The sequence below is a fragment of the Passer montanus genome, unplaced genomic scaffold (genome assembly GCF_014805655.1).
Source record: "Passer montanus isolate IOZ18808 unplaced genomic scaffold, ASM1480565v1 scaffold13, whole genome shotgun sequence".
NCBI classification, from domain to species: Eukaryota; Metazoa; Chordata; class Aves; order Passeriformes; family Passeridae; genus Passer; species Passer montanus.
The window spans coordinates 10,297,707-10,319,047 of NW_024359832.1; the positions used below are offsets into that span (position 1 = coordinate 10,297,707).

Consider the following 21,341-nt stretch of genomic DNA (forward strand, 5'->3'; position numbering starts at 1 on the left):
CAGTAATTTCATCTCTCCCTAAAAAAGCTTCACAAAAATTGCTTTTATCTGAAGCATGTCATCTCACCTTTAGATCTATCTTTATATCTAAAATTATGAGTTAGTATAACAGTATGCATTATAAAATTATACCATTTACTTCAGACATCTCTGAACAGCTAAATCTTCAAACTATACAAAAATAAAGTGTATGAAATTTTACAAAAGGAGGACATTAAGACAATAATAGCTAATTCAAAAAATATAATAACTTATACACAGCAGTGAGCATAAGCAATGTAGCCTATGACAGCTTCCAATAAACAGGACTTCTGAAACATGTCTGAAACAAGCATCGGCTAGAATTGGAACATTCCCAAGCACAATAATGTTTCCAATTTATTATCTTTACCACAGTACAAACTTTCACAACCCAAATGTCCATTTTCCGTCAAACTGTAAACAAAAGCTACTATTCCCCCTCCTCATTTTGAGAGGTGAATTTTTTCAGTCTTCAGTCAAGTTTCACAACCATCTTGCATAAGGAATCAAGAGCCTGTTCTCTTGGTAATTTACCTTTTTTTTTCTTTTTTCTCTTTTTTTTTTTTTTTTTTTTTGTTTCTCATACAGCCCGCAGTGAATTAAAATCACAGTGAAAGTCCTGGGAAAAAAATGATCTTTACAGCAGGACTTGAACCATTCTAATAATAAATGCATCTAACAAAGCTTCCCATAATAAAAGCATGACATTTCCATTTCCAGAAATCAAGTCAATTAGAAATGCTAAATTCTACTTAAAAACCCCAAAAGATCTAAAAGTGAAAAGATTCATCTTCTCAGTCAAATACAAGTCTTTCAGTTTCACTTGCAGAGACTGTTCCAGTCTGTAAAACAGTAGTGCAATTCATTTAGTTCTACTTCTTTTATTTTTGTTAAAGTCCGGTAGATAAATGTCCTATTTCTATGGAAAGATAGGAAGATGCTCCAGTAAACAAGAAACTTTGGCAAGCCCAGGAAGGCTTACTAGTCCATTAAAGCTTAGGAGTCCAAAGTGGCTTACAAATGGTTTATGAATAAACTTAAAAAAGCCCAAAAAATCAAATTTTAAAAAAAAAGCTGAAAAAGACAACCTAAAAAAAATAAAGAAATAAATAGGCAGAAATTAATGTAAACTGTCTGAACTTTTTAATGATTTCTCATTGACAGCTGGCACAACCGTTGACAGTACAGTCATTAAATATAGGTGACCTACAGAGTATTCCATTAGGGCATCCAGTTTGGAATGCTCAAATGGAATTACATTCCTAAAGATTTAAAAAATAGAGTTTTTATAACATTACTATAGGTTTTCTTCTGCCCACCTCACTTACACTTCTTCTTAAAGAGGTTTTTTATTTTTGATGGCTTTTTATTTTTTTCACCATTCTGGTAGAGGTCCTGTGGGATGCTGCTTATCCTGGGGACAGAAGCAGCTTCATGGCTGGGTTTACTATCACTGCCAGTCGAAGAACATGAGGTGTGACGAGGCTTTGGGACTGGGATCCCGGTTGAAAGCTGGTTCATGCTGCAAGACTTCTCCAGGATTCCATTATAAACTTTGCTTGCAGGACTAAAGATCATGCTCTTAGTTTCTGCCATGCCTACACAGTCAGGAGAGCCCCTAGAAACTTCTGCAGTTAGAGAAGAGGAGTCTCCTGTAGATGATTCCTCAAGTGAGAATTCTTCTGGTGATACTTTCTGAGGAGAAATTGTCTGGTACATCTCAAGACTTGCTGGAGGAGACTGTTTTCTTCCAATGGATGAATTTAAGGAGTCACATTCCGAACCTGTTTCCTGTACTTCCCTGAGTCAGAGCACAAAGAAGAGAAAATATAATGAAACTACAATTTCCTTCATACAGTTAAAAAGGAAATTAATTTAGAATCAATAACATTAGTCTAAAAGCACCACCCACACTTTTCCTTAGTAGTTAATTAAACAAAAAAAAAAATAAGTTAAACATTTAAAGTTACAACTTGCACTACATCATTTTATTATCTAAACTTAAAGGAATTAGTTTATGCAATCTTGTTTTTGTGGGCAGCAGCATCTGCCCAGAATCAGTCATTTGTATCTCACTTCAAAGAACAAAGCCTATCTTTCTGGCACGTGAAGTCAGAAAAGTTATGAAATGAAAGAAGGAGATTTAAGCCTATCATACACAAAAAGTTTCTTCAGGACAAGTGTCCCTACCTTTCAACAAGCTCATTTGCTCCTTCCAAAAGGAATTTAACCTTTTCCTATGAGGCCATGTAACAAGAGTAGGTACACGCTCAACATGCTGTAAGAATTGTGTTACCATCCATCTCCTCTTCGCCCAGTAGCTGACATTGCTTTTGATCCTAGTTTCAGATGTAAAAGCCAGTAACATATTGTAATGGAGAATCAGGGTTAGTTCAGTACACCCTGGATTGTAACATTTCTTAACTGTATATGACATGCTAGCTATTTTACATACACATACCAGACAAGAACTCTCCGCTCCATGTAGACTATATTAATTTATATTATCCTACAGATTACTTTAACTTTTGGCTTGGTTTAACGTCTAGTTCTAAACTGTTAGTCTCAATAATCCTACCAAGAGTTCCAAGTGCTGTTTGCTAATCTCCGTACCATTGTTTATCAGCAGAGAAGTAAATGGCTTCCTCCTCCTCTTCAGTTCGATAGAGAGCTGGGCAGCTCGACACAGAAAGGATGTCAGGGTCAGGGGAGTGCAAAGCGTGCTGAGACTGTGGAGATGATGGCACAACACTGCGTCTTGATCTACACAAGCTACTGCTTCTTGCCAGTGTGCTGGGAGGTTTTACAATGGACCCTGAGGCAGAGAAAAAGCAAACCAAAACCCTCCAAGTGACATTGATGTTAACAGTATCTACTCTGAAAGACTAAGTAGCAGATATCTGCTTCAGCGAGTGACTTTTAAACAACTTTGACATTGCTTGACAGTTTCAAAGGAAGAAAGACTGACACACCTCATACATTCTACAGTTAGATGAAGCAGCTAATCAAGATGCAACTGCAGAAATTTTGTGCCTGCCAAATACTATCCTGACCAAGTACACCAAAGCTCTGGCTCACTATACTCTCTTGAGAACAAAAAGAAAGCATCTACTTAAACTCCCAACCTTTCATAAACTAAAAATAGCAGTGTTGAAATTAGTATGCTACACAATGTCCTCTATTTTGTGTGGTGATTTGGAAGTTAGAAGAAAATGTAAAAGTTTTGCAAAGTAGGTATGACTAACCAAACAGCCAACTAATATACACTACAGTAGTTGAAAAATACGCTAGATAGAGAAGACCAATTTCATTTGCATAACATAACAGAAAATACATAATTCAACCTCATTTTAAAATCAAGAACTTTCTTTTAGATAACATTGTCTCTTGCCAGGCTAACTATGAATTTCTGGAAGTAAAAATACTAAGAATGGGTGGAGACAGCCACACAAGACTTCATCAGCAATGTACCCAACAGGAAGTGATAAACTCAAATGTTCCTAATCAAATTCCTCCTTCAAAAGGTTATTAGGCAGTAATACTTGTCCAGAAAAAATCTACAGACCTCTCTTCAGGCTAGTAATTACAAAGTCTCAGGATGTTTCACACCCCTCATCAAACTGTTCCATGGAATGCATCACTGCTTATGTAAGATACACCAGACCCTTACTGGTGTTCAAAATTTTTTAGCAAACACAACATGCTAAATATCCCTTTAATTATTTTTGTAGACAAGGATGTCTAGACTGACAAAATACATATTATTTTCTGCAATGGCAGTTTATCACTATATAAGTTACAGTTTGCCTTCCTGGAATATCAGAAAAGGACAAGTTGTCCACTCTCTTTTAGTACAGGAAATCACAACTTTCACTAAACTGTAAGTGACTGCACCTTTGCCAACACATAGATTTATTTCCACCCCTGAGCAGGAAAGAAAGTTTTGCAATTCTCAACATGAGAGTTGGCATATAACTCAAACTTCTAATATTACTTTTGAGGAATTCCCTACTGACCTTAAAAGCACGTTGGGAGCTCAAAAATCATCTTGTGTCATTACAAAAAAAAATTCTTCTAAGAGCAAATGTGAACTGAGATAAGAGAATAAGAATCTCTAGGAAATTTGTGCTACAGGTCAAGGTAAATCAGATACCATCCTACTTACATTCCTCTAAGAGCAAATGTGAAATGAGATAAGAGAATAAGAATCTCTTTAGGAAATTTGTGCTACAGGTCAAGGTAAATCAGATACCATCCTACTTACTGGTATTAAAAAAAAATCCCAAGATTGCACCATTGGTGAATTTTCAGAGAAGTAACAAGCATTTTGATCCTTTGTAGGTGTATATACACAGAAATATGAAGAATTCAGCTATGAAGATTGAACATGTAGAATTTTCCAGTACAAATGAAACTCACTAAATCAAGGAACCAGCTGAATCCCAATAAGTGAGTGGAAAAACAGAAGTTTCATTACCACCTTTCAGCTGTAAGGACTTTTTTCCAGTGTCAGACACTATTTCTTATTCCATTTTTGTTCTTCAGCTTGAGATTGATCAAACAGCTCTATTACTCGACACCATATAAGCCTATCAATGCAATTGCTCTGGCACATGGAAGCCTGTCCAACAGACTTCAAATTTTGTCGATCTTATGAGTCCAAAGGATGCTGGGGCAAGGCAATAGCCCAGTCCACTTTAGATCCAGCGATGGAAATAGCCACTTTCTTAAGTGACCTCCTGCACAGTGCATTTTGCCTGAAGCCTCATGATCAAGACAAGCCATTATGCTTCTGTCCTTCCTTGTGTGCATTTGTAATTTTTGCCTAAAGGATGGGAATAATTCAGTATTTACTGAACTAACCTACAATAATTTGACTCCTCAACACTAGTTTCAACAACTGATCATTTAGCATATTTTCCTCATACAGTAAAGTTTCAGCTAAGTATGCTCTTACAAACAGTACAGTCCTTTTCTAATTGTAGTTCCTTTGAATCAACTGCACTTTCTTCTCTGGCTTCACTTCTAAGCAAGAGCTAAATGAGAAGAGTGACTAAAAAACCCACAACTCTGAAGTTTTTTACATATATCCAAGTGTTGCCATTGTAGACCATCTGGAAAATCATGACAATAAATGGATCTCTTCATTCTGAAATCAGACCACAGGCTTCTCTATATAGAATTGGGAGCTTAACTGTAGGCATCCATATTTTATTGGGTCTCCAATAAATTTGTTGCCAGGGTTTAAATCAAAGTATTTGTACTGAAGACAACTAGAGAAACAGCATTCCTTAAAAGTGATCAGAACTTGCAGTAAGTTGCAAGAGGATTAATGAACTTTTCAATGTGGTCTGCAGAAAAAAAGGTTGGTACATTAAGAAGAAAAACAAGTGTCCAAGGCACACTGAGTGAAGGCAGCAAAGTGGCAAACTTATGTTATTTTAAAATACAGTCTGAATTTCTTCTGAGAATCCCAGCCCTGGAAGAAAAATGTACCCACATGACAGTTTTCCTTCCTACTCATTCCTCAGCTTAAAACAGCTTGTTTGAATAACTGCATGGGAGCTCATTTTTTCGAGTTGCCTCTAGAGTCCAGTTAATCACAAGCTCCACGAAGCAGGCTCTTGTTCTGACACAATGACTCATGATACAAGGGTGGTCTGAATCCCCAGTGTGTATCTTCTGATCATACTTTAACCAAAGCTGGATTTCTGTCCCTCCAGAGCTCAGCCTCTCCGACGGACATTCAAACAACCAACCCACTATAACCAAACACAAACATTCTGCCTCAAAGCTTCCCTTGAACAACAACAGGATTTTGTTCCAACCACTAAAGAATGTGCATAAGGCTATGTAGCATGTGGCCTCCAAAGGATGTGATCTTTCTCATAGCTCAAGGAACCCTGGACTAACCTCATCCTTTCCATCTGAAAGAATAAATGAGCTAACAGAAACTCAGCATTATTCATTACAAACTTTTGTTTAAGTAGCAATCCAAGGTTGACAATCACTTTCAAAACCTTAGCTGAATTTGCCCCACTCTCCCACTGAAACAAAATAGAGGCTTTTTCTTCATATTATCTTTATTGCAAAACCCAATTTTCCATTTAAGTCCCACTGCAGCTAGTATCTGAAATCCTACATAGAATTTTGGTCTTTTTGACTTTGATCTAATCCTGCTGGATTTCAGTACTCTTTTCCCACCTGACCTGAAAATCCCATGTCCCACAATTTTTCCCCTTTCTTTTTACTGAGCTCATCACTTACCATGAAACTGTGAAACTATTGGAGGAGTGTCTTCATCTAAGTCATCAACTCCCCCTGCAATTGGGTAGGGAGGAATGGAAACTCGAGGCATAACTACCCAGCTGTGATCAGAGTAGAGAGAGGAGGTCAAGCTTGGTAGCCCAGAATTGTGCGCGATTTGAAACCCGCAAATCTTCTCAATCTGTTGCCATCGATAAAGACGCTCTCGCAAACACGTCGTCAACTCAGAGAGTGCTTTCCTGAAGAAAAGCACATATTAAAATTACATACACTGTGCTTATTGATAAAGCAAAGCAACACATTCATTCCAGCATACCAGAAGATCCATTACAGCTGTTGAAATATTCGCATTTTAGTATGTTTTAAATTGCTTTTCTAAAGAGCAAAACCACTAAGACACTCAATTCCATAACTCTCCAGGAGTTCTGTTCTGGGAGCAAATAATCCCAAAAGAATATGCATCCTGTCCCAGTAACCCTCTTACTTTGCTTCAAGAATTTTATGGTCCACTTCATCCAGGGAGGAGCTGTGTGCAACATGTAATGTTCCAAATACAGTGCTTCTCTTCTTTTTTATCTTTTCTGCCTAAAAAACAAAGTAAAGTGAAATGCATAAAACTAGCAACATACTTAACAGATGACAAAACATTAGCAATGTTGACAGGTAGCAAACAACAATTCAGAGACAAAAAAAGCACAAGTGTTTATCTGCTTTGTGTTTGCTATTTCATATCTCTAGCAACAGATCAGAAAAATATTTAAGTAGCTGAAGAATAATTTATTACCTCATCTTTAGCAATTGCTAATTGCATTTCTGCATGCTGTCTTTTGATATTGTAATATTGTACTTCAACTTCATGTGTTAACTGAAGCCACTTCTGCAAAGCTTCAGGAACAGACCAATTACTTCTTAATTCAAACTCCTTCTCAGCCTTTTTTAAAGCCATGCGAACCTAACAAAAGAAATGAAAGTGTCACTAAAAGTATCATTAGAACTAACAGGTGAATTATAAGCACCTTTATAGCCCACAGCAACATAGCAAAGCTTGACAGAGTTTTGGTGTGTGCTGATTGTTGTCAGATATGCAGATCTGGCAGCTCTGAAATCTAGCATATGACCTTCCATAATTTTTCCAATGCTATATAGTTCCTAATTCAAAGTTTAAATATTTTTGTAAGACGATAATTTTTTTAGTACAATAAATCCAAATTTATTGCTGCTCAGATGAAACAAAGCTACTCTCTCTTCTAATATCAAGATTAAAAAAGCTTTTGTATCTATTTTTTTCAGTGACTCTCAAAATATTATCATAAGCTAATATACAAAGTTTACAGCTTCTAATAGTTTCAGGGTTGTTTTACTAGATAATGGCATGACTGACAGACAATCATTAAGCACTCACAGAATTTTTCCATTCAAATCTAGCATTTGGGGTAGGCTGTTTTAAACACTACTGAGGATCTAACAAAACTAGGACAAATTTAAAGTCAACACTAAATTTATAAACAGCTGGCAGATACCTGTACTAACTCTTCCTCTGCATATTTGAGCCTGCTGAGCTCACATTCAGCTCCCTCTCTCAATTCCCTGAGGCGATGAGCTTCACGTTTTGCATCATTGATCTCATCCATCATTTTGCGCTCCAGATTTTGCTTTTCAACAGCAACGTTTCTGTTCTCTTCTTGTGCCTTCTCAAGCCTTCACAATTGAACAAAAAATATGAGAAAATACACAGCATATTTGTTACAAGTTCTAGTCCTCAGGATAACAAAATGCATCCAGCAACAGGGCAACAGGCACAAACCAAAGCACATGAGGTTCTGTTTGAACATCAGGAAACACTTTCACCATGAGAGTGACAGAACACTGGCACAGGTTGCCCAGAGAGGTGGTAGAGTCTCCATCCTTGGATATATTCAGAAGTCACCTACACAAGGTCCTAGGCAACCTGTTTTAGATGATCCTGCTTACGCAGGAGGGGCTGGACAAGATGAACTCCAGAAGTCTCTTCCAACCTCAACCACTCTGTGATAACAAAGACTCTGCAAGCTTCATGAATCAGCAGCAATTACACCACACAATGTGATATCCAGGCCAGGCAAAATACCCAAACTTTTAAGTGAATTCTCATTGAAAGTGCAGTATCAAAATCCAAGTCTCTATAGACAACTGTGTTACAGGTGTACCACAGACTATCAACTTTCACATTGCTATATATGCAATTGAAACAGACCTGAGCTGATTAGTTTCTATCTTAAAAGCTTAAAAAGAGAAACAGTGCTCTCATTTCCGTGTATGTAACTATTTTAAAAAAACTGTAATTCTATGAAAACAACAGTAAATACTTGTATATATATAGGAAAAAAGGATCTGACTCTATTCTCTACCTTCCTCCACAAGTTTGTTTTGCCTGCTAAAATATCCGGGAGCAATCTCTACCCAAGAAATCAGCACCACAATTTCCATGCAAAGAGAAGATGAACAAAATCCAAAGGCAGTTAATGCAAAAAACTTAAGACTGTAAAGGATCTGCATTTGTGTTTAACTTCAAAACAAAAGGACAACTTTTCTTTTTTCTTTTACGTTTTATACCTTTCCTGCAAGTCAAGAAGACTTTGCTCTGCTGTTTGGAGACTTTCTAAGTCCTTCATCATTTTTGTGATATGTTCTCTTGAGGTTCTGTTCTGTGTATATGCGAACCAGCAGCCTCCAAAACCAATAACTATAGAGACTGTTAATATAAAATCCTTCATCCAGTTGTGAGGGGGACCTGTGCAGAGAACAACACCATCATTAACTACTTCATTGATACAGACAACTGACTAAGGCCTCCCCTCCCGCTCCCCAGGCTAAAAGGTGACAGAACCTGATGCTAAACAGAATTCTAGCTCATTTACCTCAAACCACTCCCAAGAACTACCTTTCAAATGTATTCCACAGCATTGTTCATAAAACATAAGCAGCTCTGCTCTAATACAATTTACTTAACCTATACTAAAACATTCATTACACTGAGAAAAGCTTACTAAACCCCTTTACAGTACCTACTCTGCATCTTTATTTAGAGTTAAAATAGAGTTCCACAACTGTACTGCATCAGGTCAGTAGGAGGTGTAATTAGATTTCAGCAAGTTCTCCCCAGTCTGCACTCACTTAAATACTCTATGTGGAGTTAAAAATGCACTCGGGAAGAATGAAGTACATTTTTTAATGGTAACAGCAGCACTTTTAAAAAGTAGATGTTGGATTGTCAAATTATCATATCCAACATTCACATAACACATCTTTGTTAGTACAACTTTTATAATCACTTGCACCTCTGTAAAGACAGTTTCTGTGAGCATTAAAGGTCTAATACAATTAAATTAAAGGTCTAACACAAAGTGCTTTTTTTGTCCCCTAAAATCGCCACTCAGATCTGGCCTGACTAGTTCAGGAGCACCTGACATGCACAGTGCCAGAGCAGAGCTGTAACTGTGTACAAGCAAGCATGCAGAGCACTGCTGATGTGGTATGGACATGGCTGCATATGGTAAAATGGGTCAGATGTGGAACTCCTGCCTTAAATTTAACTGCACTCAAACTCAAGTGTGCACAAAAGACACAGGTGTTGGATTTACATCACCATCTCATTTCTTCTTCTTGGGGAAGGTCATCCCCTCTCATTTCAGCATGCCAGCTGCACTGTCCAAGCTAACTGAGAAATGAATGTAACCTTAGCTATAAATGTAATTTAAACAGTCAAAAATATTTAGAGGACACGTCTTGTGACACAAAAGTAAAATTTCGACATGATCTTACACACAGAAGTGAACCTTTGTTCTGCTCACAGCACCTAAATAACTTTTTTTAATTCATTGCAGAGTTCCACAATGCATGCCAAGCAATCCATCAGCACCCAACATCCATCTGTCAAGTGGGGTTATACTAAAATTTCTACATGATCTTACACACAGAAGTGAACCTTTGTTCTGCTCACAGCACCTAAATAACTTTTTTTAATTCATTGCAGAGTTCCACAATGCATGCCAAGCAATCCATCAGCACATCCACAAAATAGATAAGCTGTCCTATCTACAGTATCAAGTGTCATGGAAAATATGCTCTGTTGAATTCCTACAATCAAGAGATAAGAAAAAAACTCCAAAAAGTTACTAACGAGTGAGAGGTCCAAATAAAACAACATCCAAGGCTTTAAGCTGAAGCTTCTGTCTATGACTCCGGTCAATTATTTTCAAGTGAGAGATCATGAAAGCATGTTCATTTACCGCTATCCTGTTAATGACAAGACAAAACGTTACCTATTCTATAAGCTATATTCAAAATCAGTCTATGCAAAAAAAGAAGACATCAACAGCATTTCCCACAGTTATACAGATTACTACTATGCAATTAAGTATGACAAATACAATACAGCAGTAATGCTATATAAATGCATATCTGCACGTGGCAAAAGAAGAGAATGAAATAATTTATTCTTTCCTTTCTGGAAAAATAAATCCATTTAGAACAGTTAAAGGTATATTTACAGACTTGTGACACCAACTCCTGAATACACGCAATACTCAGGTGTGGTATTTATGCTCCAGGAAGGTATTTTATAGTTATGTTGTTGTATATACCCATACAATAGATCAGAAGGTGTTCAAAAGGAAGTTTGCCACCACACAGAATTATGGGACCTTTGATAAAGCCCACAGAAAGAAATAAAACTTTTAGGAAAGTCGTATTTTGAAATATCGCAGCCACCTCTTCAAAACTGCAAGGACACTTCTCTTTTCCTGCATTTGACTGTATCTTACTAGACTTTAGGTTCACACAGTTGTTCCTACCATTTAAACTAATGCAGCAACCTATGGGGAATTATCTGAAACTAATCCAGAAGATATATTCACCTGGGAAGTGTTGTTCCATTGACATTGCTGTCTCTAAAATTCTTTTCATATTGGGGCAATTCAACAAAATCTGAAAGCCACTGAAGAGTGTCCTCTTGAGTCCAGTTATGAACTGAAAGAAAAATTCAATTACCTTAGGTTTTCAGTAAAAGTCAACAGCTTAGAAGACAAGCAGTAGAAAAGCAGGTTACAATAACCAAGAGAGTTTAGCCAAATATAATTCCAGAAAAATTAGCATTACCATGGTGTTTCTGGCATTTTGCCTTTTTCATTACATGCTCCCCTGTGAAAGCTTAGGCAAACTATAAATACACAAGCATGGAACCAACAGAAGTATTTCTTTACTAAAATTTTCACAGAACAATTGAGTCTTTTGCTTTAGTTTCAATCAGGACAGCATCTTGTGACTTTCATCTACTTGAACCAATTCCAGCCTCAACCCCTTTGTCCTCGCTACCCTTGCAGAGCTAAACAGACATCAGCTGGTGCTGTAACCATTTGAGGCAATGTACCAAGATCTTCCCCAGGATGATGCCTTAAGAACTTGTTTTGACAAGAGTTTTCTTAGAGGCTTATGCCTTCTAACTACAAAATGGGAGCTGACAAGAGAAGGAGCGAGGAGACTGAAAAAACACCAAAAGACAGAAGAAATTTAACAGGAAAACTATTAAATCTCTCCCAAACATGCCCAAGAAAAGTGGAATAGCATGCAAAATACACTAAGAAAAATTACTTAAAATATGCAGAAAATAATTAACAATTTTCTTCAATAACAGCAACATTCTATATAAACATTCATAGCTACAGATGTGCTAAGATAATACTACCTACAGATATTACAAAAAAAAAAATCACATTTCTGTCTCTTACAGAGTAGCTGATGCAGTTTACAGCTTCACACTGACAAAATTGAAGGGAAATTGTTCACTCCATTTATGAGTCTGCAAAAGTCTGTCTGTATATGAAAGAAACAGGAACAGCCTCCTTCTGGACAGACATGTATTCACATGAAAAACTGGGGTTTTTTTGAACATTTCCCTATCTAGAACTACTTGCATGTGACAGTGCTGGGCAGAGATTATCACTAGGACACATTCTCAGTGGTGACTTTTGACAATCAATCTTTTAGAAAGCACTGCTGAAAGCCTGACAGGTAAAGCTGCAGGCAATGGAAATTTTTATGAATTTCAATTCATATTTCAGTTCACACTGTTACTGAAAAAAGGACTTCTAGGTCTCTTGTCTACACTAGCACAGCAGCAAAATAAGCTTAAACATTTTAAGATTATTATCATCCCTGATAGGCGGAGGCAGAACACATTTCAAAGACTCAGAGCTTCAAGAAACAAACTCAATACAAACCCCTTGTTATCTATCCATATGAATGGCTACACAACCTTCCCAGTATGCTGTCCCATTTCCTTCTCTCCTTTTAAACTACAGTCAGGTATTGATTTCACACAGACTCAGTTTTGTCATACTACTCTAAAATTTTATGTAAAATATCTGGGCTCCACTTATAAACAGGTAGTTTTCCCACTGCAAAGATTCTTCTGTTTTGTGAATAATAAGCAATCAGATTTACAAATCATTCAAAGTCATTTGACTGGTCACTACAAGTCTCAAAAGAGTGGTAGAATCATCCAGAAAATTATCACCTGAACTGCATTCTAGAAATGTATTCATAGATTGATCCAAACTAAAAGCATTGTTTTGTTTTGGCATGAGGAAAAAAACACCTAAAATAGCCACTGCACACTACAGTCTATCACTGACAGTACAGAACTCAATATCAGAAGCCACACAATTCACTGAGTTTATAAGTTGGGGGAAGGATTAAAAATACCATTGAGACTTTTCACTTCTACCACTGAAAGAATTTTGTAGACACTCTGCCAAATTTTACATAAATTTATAGGTTTCTATAATCCAGTGGTAATATGAAACATATTATCCTGAAAGAAATGAGCTACACATTTAAGTGGCTTACCATACAGCAAATCACATCTGTTGCACTGCTTAAACTGGTGTGATGTTTTCTTCATAGACTATCAATGAATTTTTCCAAACAAATCAGTTATATTCTGGAAAAAGCACTTTATTGTTCATTATCTATCACTGTATCAAATACCTCCATTAGTGCAGAAACTGCAAAAAGAAACAACCACAGTCTATCTTAAACTAGAACTGAAACTTGTACTTTCTGTACTCTTATACTGTTACTCATTTATTAAAAAATAATATCAAATTACTTCTTTATTTATGTTGTGTCCCTTTAACTGACCACTCAACCATTTAAGCTATGAATATATACTGTCATCTCTTGTTCTGGGATGTCAAGATCTGAATCTCTTTTCACATACACATTTTGCAAGAAATTTAGATTTATTATGTAAACTAATTCTTCACTCACAGAAGTCCAGTGCCAGTGCCCCCAAATCCCCAAGTTTTGCAGGGGAACTCAGACTCTAAACCACACTGTTCTTCCTTTCCTACTCTATCAATCAGTGAAAACATTCAGACTGCTTCTTTTTGTTGTTAACTTCCACAGACCATATGTTGGTAAGGAGTATTACTTGACTTGTCTCCAGTCATGACATACATACATGTTTGTTCTACAACAGCATAAAGTACTGAAAAGCAAACTGGCCTTTCTCCACAAGAAGCACTGAAACATGACACAAGGCAAGTGTGATATACACCAGGACCAGGTGTACTGAAGGGCAAGCAGGACAGCTGAAATTCATCTTGATCAGCGCTGCCAATTAGAATGTGCCAACTCGCACTAATTAGCTGAGGTTGTAATTTTCCCTTAGTTTAATCACCGAAACAGAAAGCAGTTACTTCAGACAGCAGAGTAGCAAGCCACAATTACTGTAATTTAAATGCATATAGCATTACAGAGTAATTGTAACATCCTTCTCTCACACACCTCTTTTAACAAAGAGATACCTTCAGAGAGAGGATGTCAGCAACATGCTTTGGGGAGGCAGGTATAGAAGGCAGTGTCCACACCCCAGAGCAGTACTCAGTTCTAGACTTCCATCAGCTATTTTATGCAGATCACACATTTGAGTTTTGGGGGTTTTTTTCCTACTTCTTTTCAACTCTTCTACCAAAACACCTGAAGGTGAAGACAGTAAAAGTAGCTTTAAACTGGCCCTGTATGAAAGTTTCTCATTGTTAATCCACAGGGATTAGGAGATCAGGCTATTTATCAGGGTTTTTTGTGTGTTAAATTTATCATGTTAAATTTCTCTTATGACACAAAAGGATTAAAAACTTAGTTTTTAGGACCTTCAGCAGTTACATCAGCAGCATGCAGCATTATGTAATTCATCTTTAGCCAAGCCGTGCTTGCATTCATTTCCAACTTCCAGATATTTAAAACTTGAGACAGCAAATTATTAGAGAGCAAGGCAACCACAACATGTTTGTGGTATGCACTTTAGTCCCAGCTGCTGCAAGAACACTTGGCAGTAGTACATCAGAATACAACAGGTGATCACACATGCAAATATAGAGCCATTTTTGTATCTTTTTACCCTAATAAATAATGTACCAGACATTAGTTCACCTCCTATTTTCCACAAAAAGGGAATGAGAATTAAAGGGGGAAAAAAAGAGGTACACATAGAAGGCAAGAAGGTTTTTTGGTATAATAGGGCAGTCTATAGGAGATTAAAGGAGACACATTAAAGCTCGAATATGCCATAATGGTAAAAAAACCCTACTTTTTTGGTTTTTAAGGTTGTTTGTAACAACTAGGTTTTGGTAGGATTCAAATTAATCTGACAACAACCAAGCAGTCACGAACTCCAGGTTTGACTTCAACAGTTTTTACTTGGCTACAAAATCAAGTCCCAAGTGACAATGCTACATCACTAAGAATGCATCCAGCCCTACTCACTGAGACAGGTCAGAGAACCAACCAGCTGAAGGTTCTGGACTGATTTTACAGCCCCCTTGCTACTGAGACTAAATACCTACACCCCTGCTCTTCAGACAGCAAATTCACACAACCACAGCCAATTAGAGGGGCAAAGAGAGAAGGCAGGTGCCAGTTAGTGAGAGAACTTCCAAATACAACTGTACAAGGACTGGTATTCAGACATCAAACCAAATGTTTCTCTGTCCCCTTTTCCACACTCAGAACTACTACCTCTTCAAGACCCTTGCAGAAAAAACACTGAAGATGCACCTCTGATATTAACCTAACAGTAGCAAATAAGTTTGTTACTTGTGACCAGCTGAAAGGCTCTATAGTACATGTATAAATACTGCTTAGTTGGAGGAGAAGACAGCCAAATAATACCATGCAACAAGCATATACTGGCATTTAAAGAACAGTAACACAAAGTAAGAGAAGTCAGAAGACTTTCAGAGAGAAGTGTTTTCTACATTTTAAACAGCTGTGATAGCTCACAGTCACTCATCTAAATAGAGCACTCTGTAGAATTAGATTATGAGATTCAAAAAATTCAAAGGTCACAAAAAGCACATTCTAACTAAACTAAATTAAATTATAGTCTTGTTTTGTACCAAAGGAGTCCTTTAAACTGAGTGGCAATACAGCAACAATAGGCTAGATGCTGATTCAAGCTATGATATGACTCCTGCCATGCAGGTAAAACCTGTAACAGTCTCGAACTTCCTTCAATTTGCACCAGCCTACACTATGAAGGATTCTGCACCAGGCAGGGACATCAAAAACCTGCCCAGACCCAGAAATATTAAAAGAAATGTTCTGAAGACCTGTCTATTATTAGGTGATTTTTAGAGCTCTGAACACAGCCAACCCTCAGTGTTACATTCAGTATATAAAATCCTTTTCAATCAATTATTTAAAAGTAACCTCTGCTTTCCTTAATCCTAAAAGGAGACATCAAACAGCAATGGCATTTTTTTGCTTTCTTCCCTCATACCTTATCTATCTTGCACCACCAATATGTTAAACAAAGAACACCTTTAAGCTATTTGACAAATATTTAAGACAAACATTCACATAAAGCAAGCTTTATGGCAAAGAATGGACAAATTCTACTCAGCATAAACTACGCAGCAGTAGATCCTAAAAATGTTTCTGTATATACTGTCAGGAGCACTAGAGTTTGCAATTCTCACACAGATACCTCAACAGATTGTTTAAAGTCTCTAATTGCTGATACTATCATTTACACTACCTTCCATCCTCTTGCTTAATGTTGTCAAATTGCTATAAACTAGTGACACATAAAAAACAAATAAATCAAAAATGCCTAAAACATATAGAAGGGAATGGCAACATTTTCCATTTTCCAACATTTTACCTAAAATCAAATTAAAGCAGTTAATTTTCTGAGGGGCTTCATGCTTTCTAATAGTCAGCAGACCACTGTTAAAACTGCTCAGGAGTCTTATTCTAAAGGTCTCCCTCTGGTGCAATTTTAGTTCTCTCAGCAGGATACACAAATAAAGCCACTATAAGCAAGACACAATGAGATGAGACATTCCTCTCCAAATCTTTTGAGTCTTACTTTCTCTCACTACATTCAATAAAACTGGAATAAAGATATACACAACAGACAAACTATACTTCTAGAATCACGACAGCTTAAATTTTTGAACTCATGACTTACAGTTCTGAGAAGACAATTTTTCTGATAATTTACTTGCAATCCTTTCAGGGAACAGGATCTTCAGCGAATAAGTATTTAAGGAATATTTGAAGAGTTTGAAAAGTTACTGGTTAAAACAGATATTTACTACATTCCAAACACTTCATGCATTACCTCAGAGTGCACTTAAGTGACTTCCTGCATTAGCAGAAAGAACCAATGCCCTATTCCTGGTTTCATTCCCCTCTTGTTCTTACTTTCAGTTGTTCAACCCATACAGAGTTTTAGATCTCTCTATGCTCACCATTAGAACACGCTGTGGTTTAAGAATGGTATTCTCAAATTTAGCAGGCCTTTAAAATGTGTACAGTTTCCCCTCCCTCCCCACAACTGGAGGCACAAAGGGTAAAGATCCTAAGTTGAGATAGGAACAATTTACTTGGAACAGCAATGAGATAAGAAAATGAACAATAATAGCAACAATACAATAACAAAAGGTATAAGGAAAATAAACTACTCACATGGAAATCCCCTGACAATAAACAAATACCAGATGGGTCCATTCCCCATGTTTCTCAACCAGAATGAACCTCTTCTCCCCAGCAGAGACACTCCCAGCAGTGACGTGGGGCTGTAGGTGTAGGATAACACCCTGGCCATAGCCATGCCCCCTCCTGACTGCTGCTGAAAATCAATCCTCTCCTGGCACAGCCAGGACAGCACAACACCTTCAGAATGAGGGCTGAGGTGGGGAAGGGGCTGAGGAAGTTGGGTATTTTTCTCCCAACAATTCTAACATTCCAGATCTCTTATATATATAATCACTATATCCTGGGACATATTTGGCAATGAACACTGTACTGATTAAATACTGTCCTTTGATACTTGGAATAGTTGGCTCAACTTATTTCATTTAAATCAAAGCAAGGGAGGGCTGGTGGTGTTGGGTTGTCAGTACATTTTACTGTATCTCAAGCTAAAGAAGATTTTTCAAAAATTCTTTGGACTAAGAATTCCAGATCTTTGTAGCTCAAATAAAATTTAAATCAAAGTGAAAGTGCATTGGATTTTCCACTTAATACTATATTTTTTTAAAAAATTAAATAGCTTGAGAGAAACCCTTAGGTTTCATTAAATTAAAAACATGCTAATCTGGAATTCAGTATTTGCACCAGTCACCTTGATAAATTAGAGCCTCATGTAAGCTATCTTAGTTTATTTAGTTTACAATACACAAAGCACATGAAGAGGAAACTACCTCTAGCTGGACTAAATGAGTTCTCTAGCCAGATTTACGTGTGCCTATAAATAACAGTGTCAACACCGATTGATGAAGATGCTTCAAGAGGTCATTCATTCACTACTCTATACTTGGTGGAAAAATTGTTGAATTATAACTATGTCATTTTCAGCTACACTTCTTTACCTACCTTCAGACGTTTTCCAGCGTTTCCACAGATCCTCAATGGTGATATGCTTGTCTTCTCTGTGCAGGTGACTGTGTTTATTTGAGGCATCCTTGTATTGCATATCTTCCCTTAGAAACTGAAGAAAAGGGAAAAACATGATCTTAAACACCTAAATGACAATTTCTGAAGAGAAACTACACAGAAATCAGGTAGATTCTTTCCCATCTCTTCCCCATGCAGCAGCAGAGAACTGATCTTAGTTTTTTACATCAGACTCAGAAATTAAGTTAAACACTCTTACAAGATTTTTCACAATTATTAAATTCTAGAAAAACTGATGATGCAGTTGCCACTGTACTGAGTTTAACGTTATTAGTATGCCTCAGTGATTACATGAACACAGTCACACTGTGCACTTCACTATTCTGATGACATTTAACCAACTTCCCCTCCTTGAAAATAAGGCCACATAAGATTTGAAAGTGTGCCAGACATTTTTGGATGAGTAATGCCTGAATCCTGCCATACCAGTTAAATGCAACTGCCTGAGGGATGAGAGTAAGCTGTTTACTAAGTAGTATTAAAGTCTTTTGATTAGACAACAAAAATTTGACTTCTATTCATCAAATTAAAAAACAGAAGTCATCTGAGGGCCAATTTTCTGCTTGCTAATCATTCCTCAGTGGTTACACTCCAAGCACAGAAGCATTACATAAAGCTGCTTCATTTTCAGTAATTAATAGGAAGCCTTTTAGCAAACATTATAAAAAGAAATATCATGCAATCATGACATACAGAGTGGGTGGTGAGGCACTGGCACATGTTGTGCAGAGAAGCTGTAAATGCCCTATCCCTGGCAGCATTCAAGGCCAGGTTGGATTGGGCTCTGAGCAATCTGATCTAGTGCAAGATGTCCCTGCCTACAAGAGGGCAGAATCAAATTGTCTTTAACGTCTCTTCCAACCCAAACCACTCCATGAGTCTATGATACAATTATATGATGGCAGTGTTATATCAGTATTCCACAAGTTGCTACAAACAGTTCTCCAAATACATAACCAAGAAAAGCCAGGGAACTGCAAAATTCATTCAATTTTTTTATTTTATAAAGGCCTAGAAAAGCTGGAATCTGGTTGTAAATAACTTCCTATTAATAGTGGAAACCCTTCAGAAGTATCAGTCCTTGAAAGCATTGTATGAACAGTCTCTTTGGGTGAAGACCTTGGGATTAGTATTGGAAAACTAGTACCTGGTACTAACAGTACCAGAAAACCAAGTGATCTTCCACAGTAGATGGCTTTCTTTCTCCAGTTCATGAAGGATAAAGCTGCTCAAACAAAACCAGCTACAGATAGTCATGACAGCTAAATCAAAAACCAGCCTTTTATACAGCTGATCATACATCATCACCACTTCAAGAGAGGTGAGGAACAAAGTGATGCTAGTGATGCACTGCAGAAGAACTCAATTCTTAAAACTCAATCCAGGTAATAATTCAAGTGCAGAGCATCCTGCAAAGGCTCCATCTATAACAAAGGCTCCATTTCTAACAGATCTAGAGAATATGCCATTCAAAAACTGCAGGAGAGACTGAAAAGTAGCCAATGTTAAACAATAATATTAACTCTTAATAAAAATAAACAGTATACAATAGCAGAAATATGCAAGCAAAAGCTAACACCAATTCTCTCTAAAATAATTTTACTAGAATGTGAGGGACTCTCAAACTGTGAATGGATTCAAGTTTCTCCCCTAACTGATGGACATGGGACAACATACTAGTTTGCCCTCCTTAACCAAACCACAGAGCCATAGTACTGAAACACTGATGGGATGTAAATCCTTTCACCTTTATCTATTACTTCAAAACTTCTTCTGATTGTCAGACATCAGTTTTGTGAAGTCTTTTGATTCCTAGAATAGCTCTGTTTAGCCCACACAAACTGCATAAGCATTTTTAACTCCTCTTCCCCATGTGTATACGAATGGCATAAATTGAGATATATAAATATATATATATACGCATACATGCATATACATGAGAAATATATGAGAAACTTATAAAATATATGAGAACTGAAAATAGCAGCCTGTTGGGGCAAAGGCAATTACAGAACTTCTGAAAAACCATGGATCAGCAACAGTAAAAAGGTTTAATAAGCACAGGACTGTATGCAAATGTAAAAGTATCTGTTGTATATTCCATCATCCAAGTGGGAACTCTGAATACTTCCCATATTGGTAATGCTACCATGAAGCTGCCAAATTCTACAATTGTCATGCAACATGCAATGAAAGATGGATTGTCTTGTTGATTCCCACTTCATGTTTAATAAAGGCTAAACTGAAGAGCAGGAACTAGACAAAAAGAAAACAAACAAAATAATTTTCTTATCCACTTATGTCCCTAAACCTTTCCAGATTATAGTAGTCTTACAGATGGAACAGCAGGAAAGAACTGATGCCTTCCCACCTTACCTTTTCCCTCCAGACTGTAAGTATCTGCTGTCAAATGACATCCCCAGAATATCTTTCAGGAACTTGCAAAATACATACTAAAAATACAGCAAAAACATATATGTCCCTCTCTGTAAAGATTATCTCTTTTCACACGGGGGTTACAGTAAATGCTAGCACTCACTCTTCAGCTTTCTAGTGACTGATGGTGTACCATCCTTGGAGACCCCAAATGTCAGGCATGGACATTTTTTTCAAAACAAGTGTTGCAGGGTGATCAAATTGCTGAAGAGGGACAGAATATGTTGTATATACAAGCTTGTGCCAATTTTGAGTCTTCTCAGCTAAAACTCAGATCACTTTTGCTTGTACAGACTTGCAACCTTTATGGATAGCGGTCAGTAAAGGCTGTAAAATATCCAAGGATGAGAATTTTTGTTGGGTTACACGTGCCGTCAAGGAAAATCTGAATTGCTGTTGCCAGCAGTACTCAATTGTTAGAAGCAAAGAAGAGAAGGAGGATGCCCAGGCGCTCCAGCTCCGCCCGTCCCGCCTCTCCAGGACCGCGGCTCCTCGGCTCGCGGCTGCAGTTCCGCCGCGCCGCCCGCAGAGGGCGCACGGAGCGCGGATCCCAGCGCGCGGCGCGGGATTCCCCGGGAGAGGAAGGGCGGAGCGCGCCCGGCGCCCACCGGGAC

General features: G+C 37.4%; 1 protein-coding gene across 2 annotated transcripts in view; it reads right to left on the reverse strand.

Moving 5' to 3' along the window:
• Window positions 1-352: 352 nt before the first annotated feature.
• Window positions 353-21,341, reverse strand: part of STIM2 (stromal interaction molecule 2) — a 49,214-nt gene continuing 28,225 nt past the window's right edge. The window contains exons 3-12 of one of the 2 annotated variants that reach the window (XM_039698827.1): window positions 18,211-18,325; window positions 11,184-11,295; window positions 10,448-10,563; window positions 8,881-9,058; window positions 7,809-7,986; window positions 7,073-7,240; window positions 6,773-6,873; window positions 6,289-6,527; window positions 2,635-2,836; window positions 353-1,822 (exon numbers count right to left, since the gene is read on the reverse strand). In XM_039698827.1, the coding sequence (XP_039554761.1) occupies window positions 1,342-1,822; window positions 2,635-2,836; window positions 6,289-6,527; window positions 6,773-6,873; window positions 7,073-7,240; window positions 7,809-7,986; window positions 8,881-9,058; window positions 10,448-10,563; window positions 11,184-11,295; window positions 18,211-18,325 (1,890 nt within the window). In that variant the 3' untranslated portion in view covers window positions 353-1,341. Of the gene's footprint in view, window positions 1,823-2,634; window positions 2,837-6,288; window positions 6,528-6,772; window positions 6,874-7,072; window positions 7,241-7,808; window positions 7,987-8,880; window positions 9,059-10,447; window positions 10,564-11,183; window positions 11,296-17,301; window positions 17,462-18,210; window positions 18,326-21,341 lie in introns of those variants that run through there. The other variant, XM_039698828.1, reaches the window with a different exon arrangement.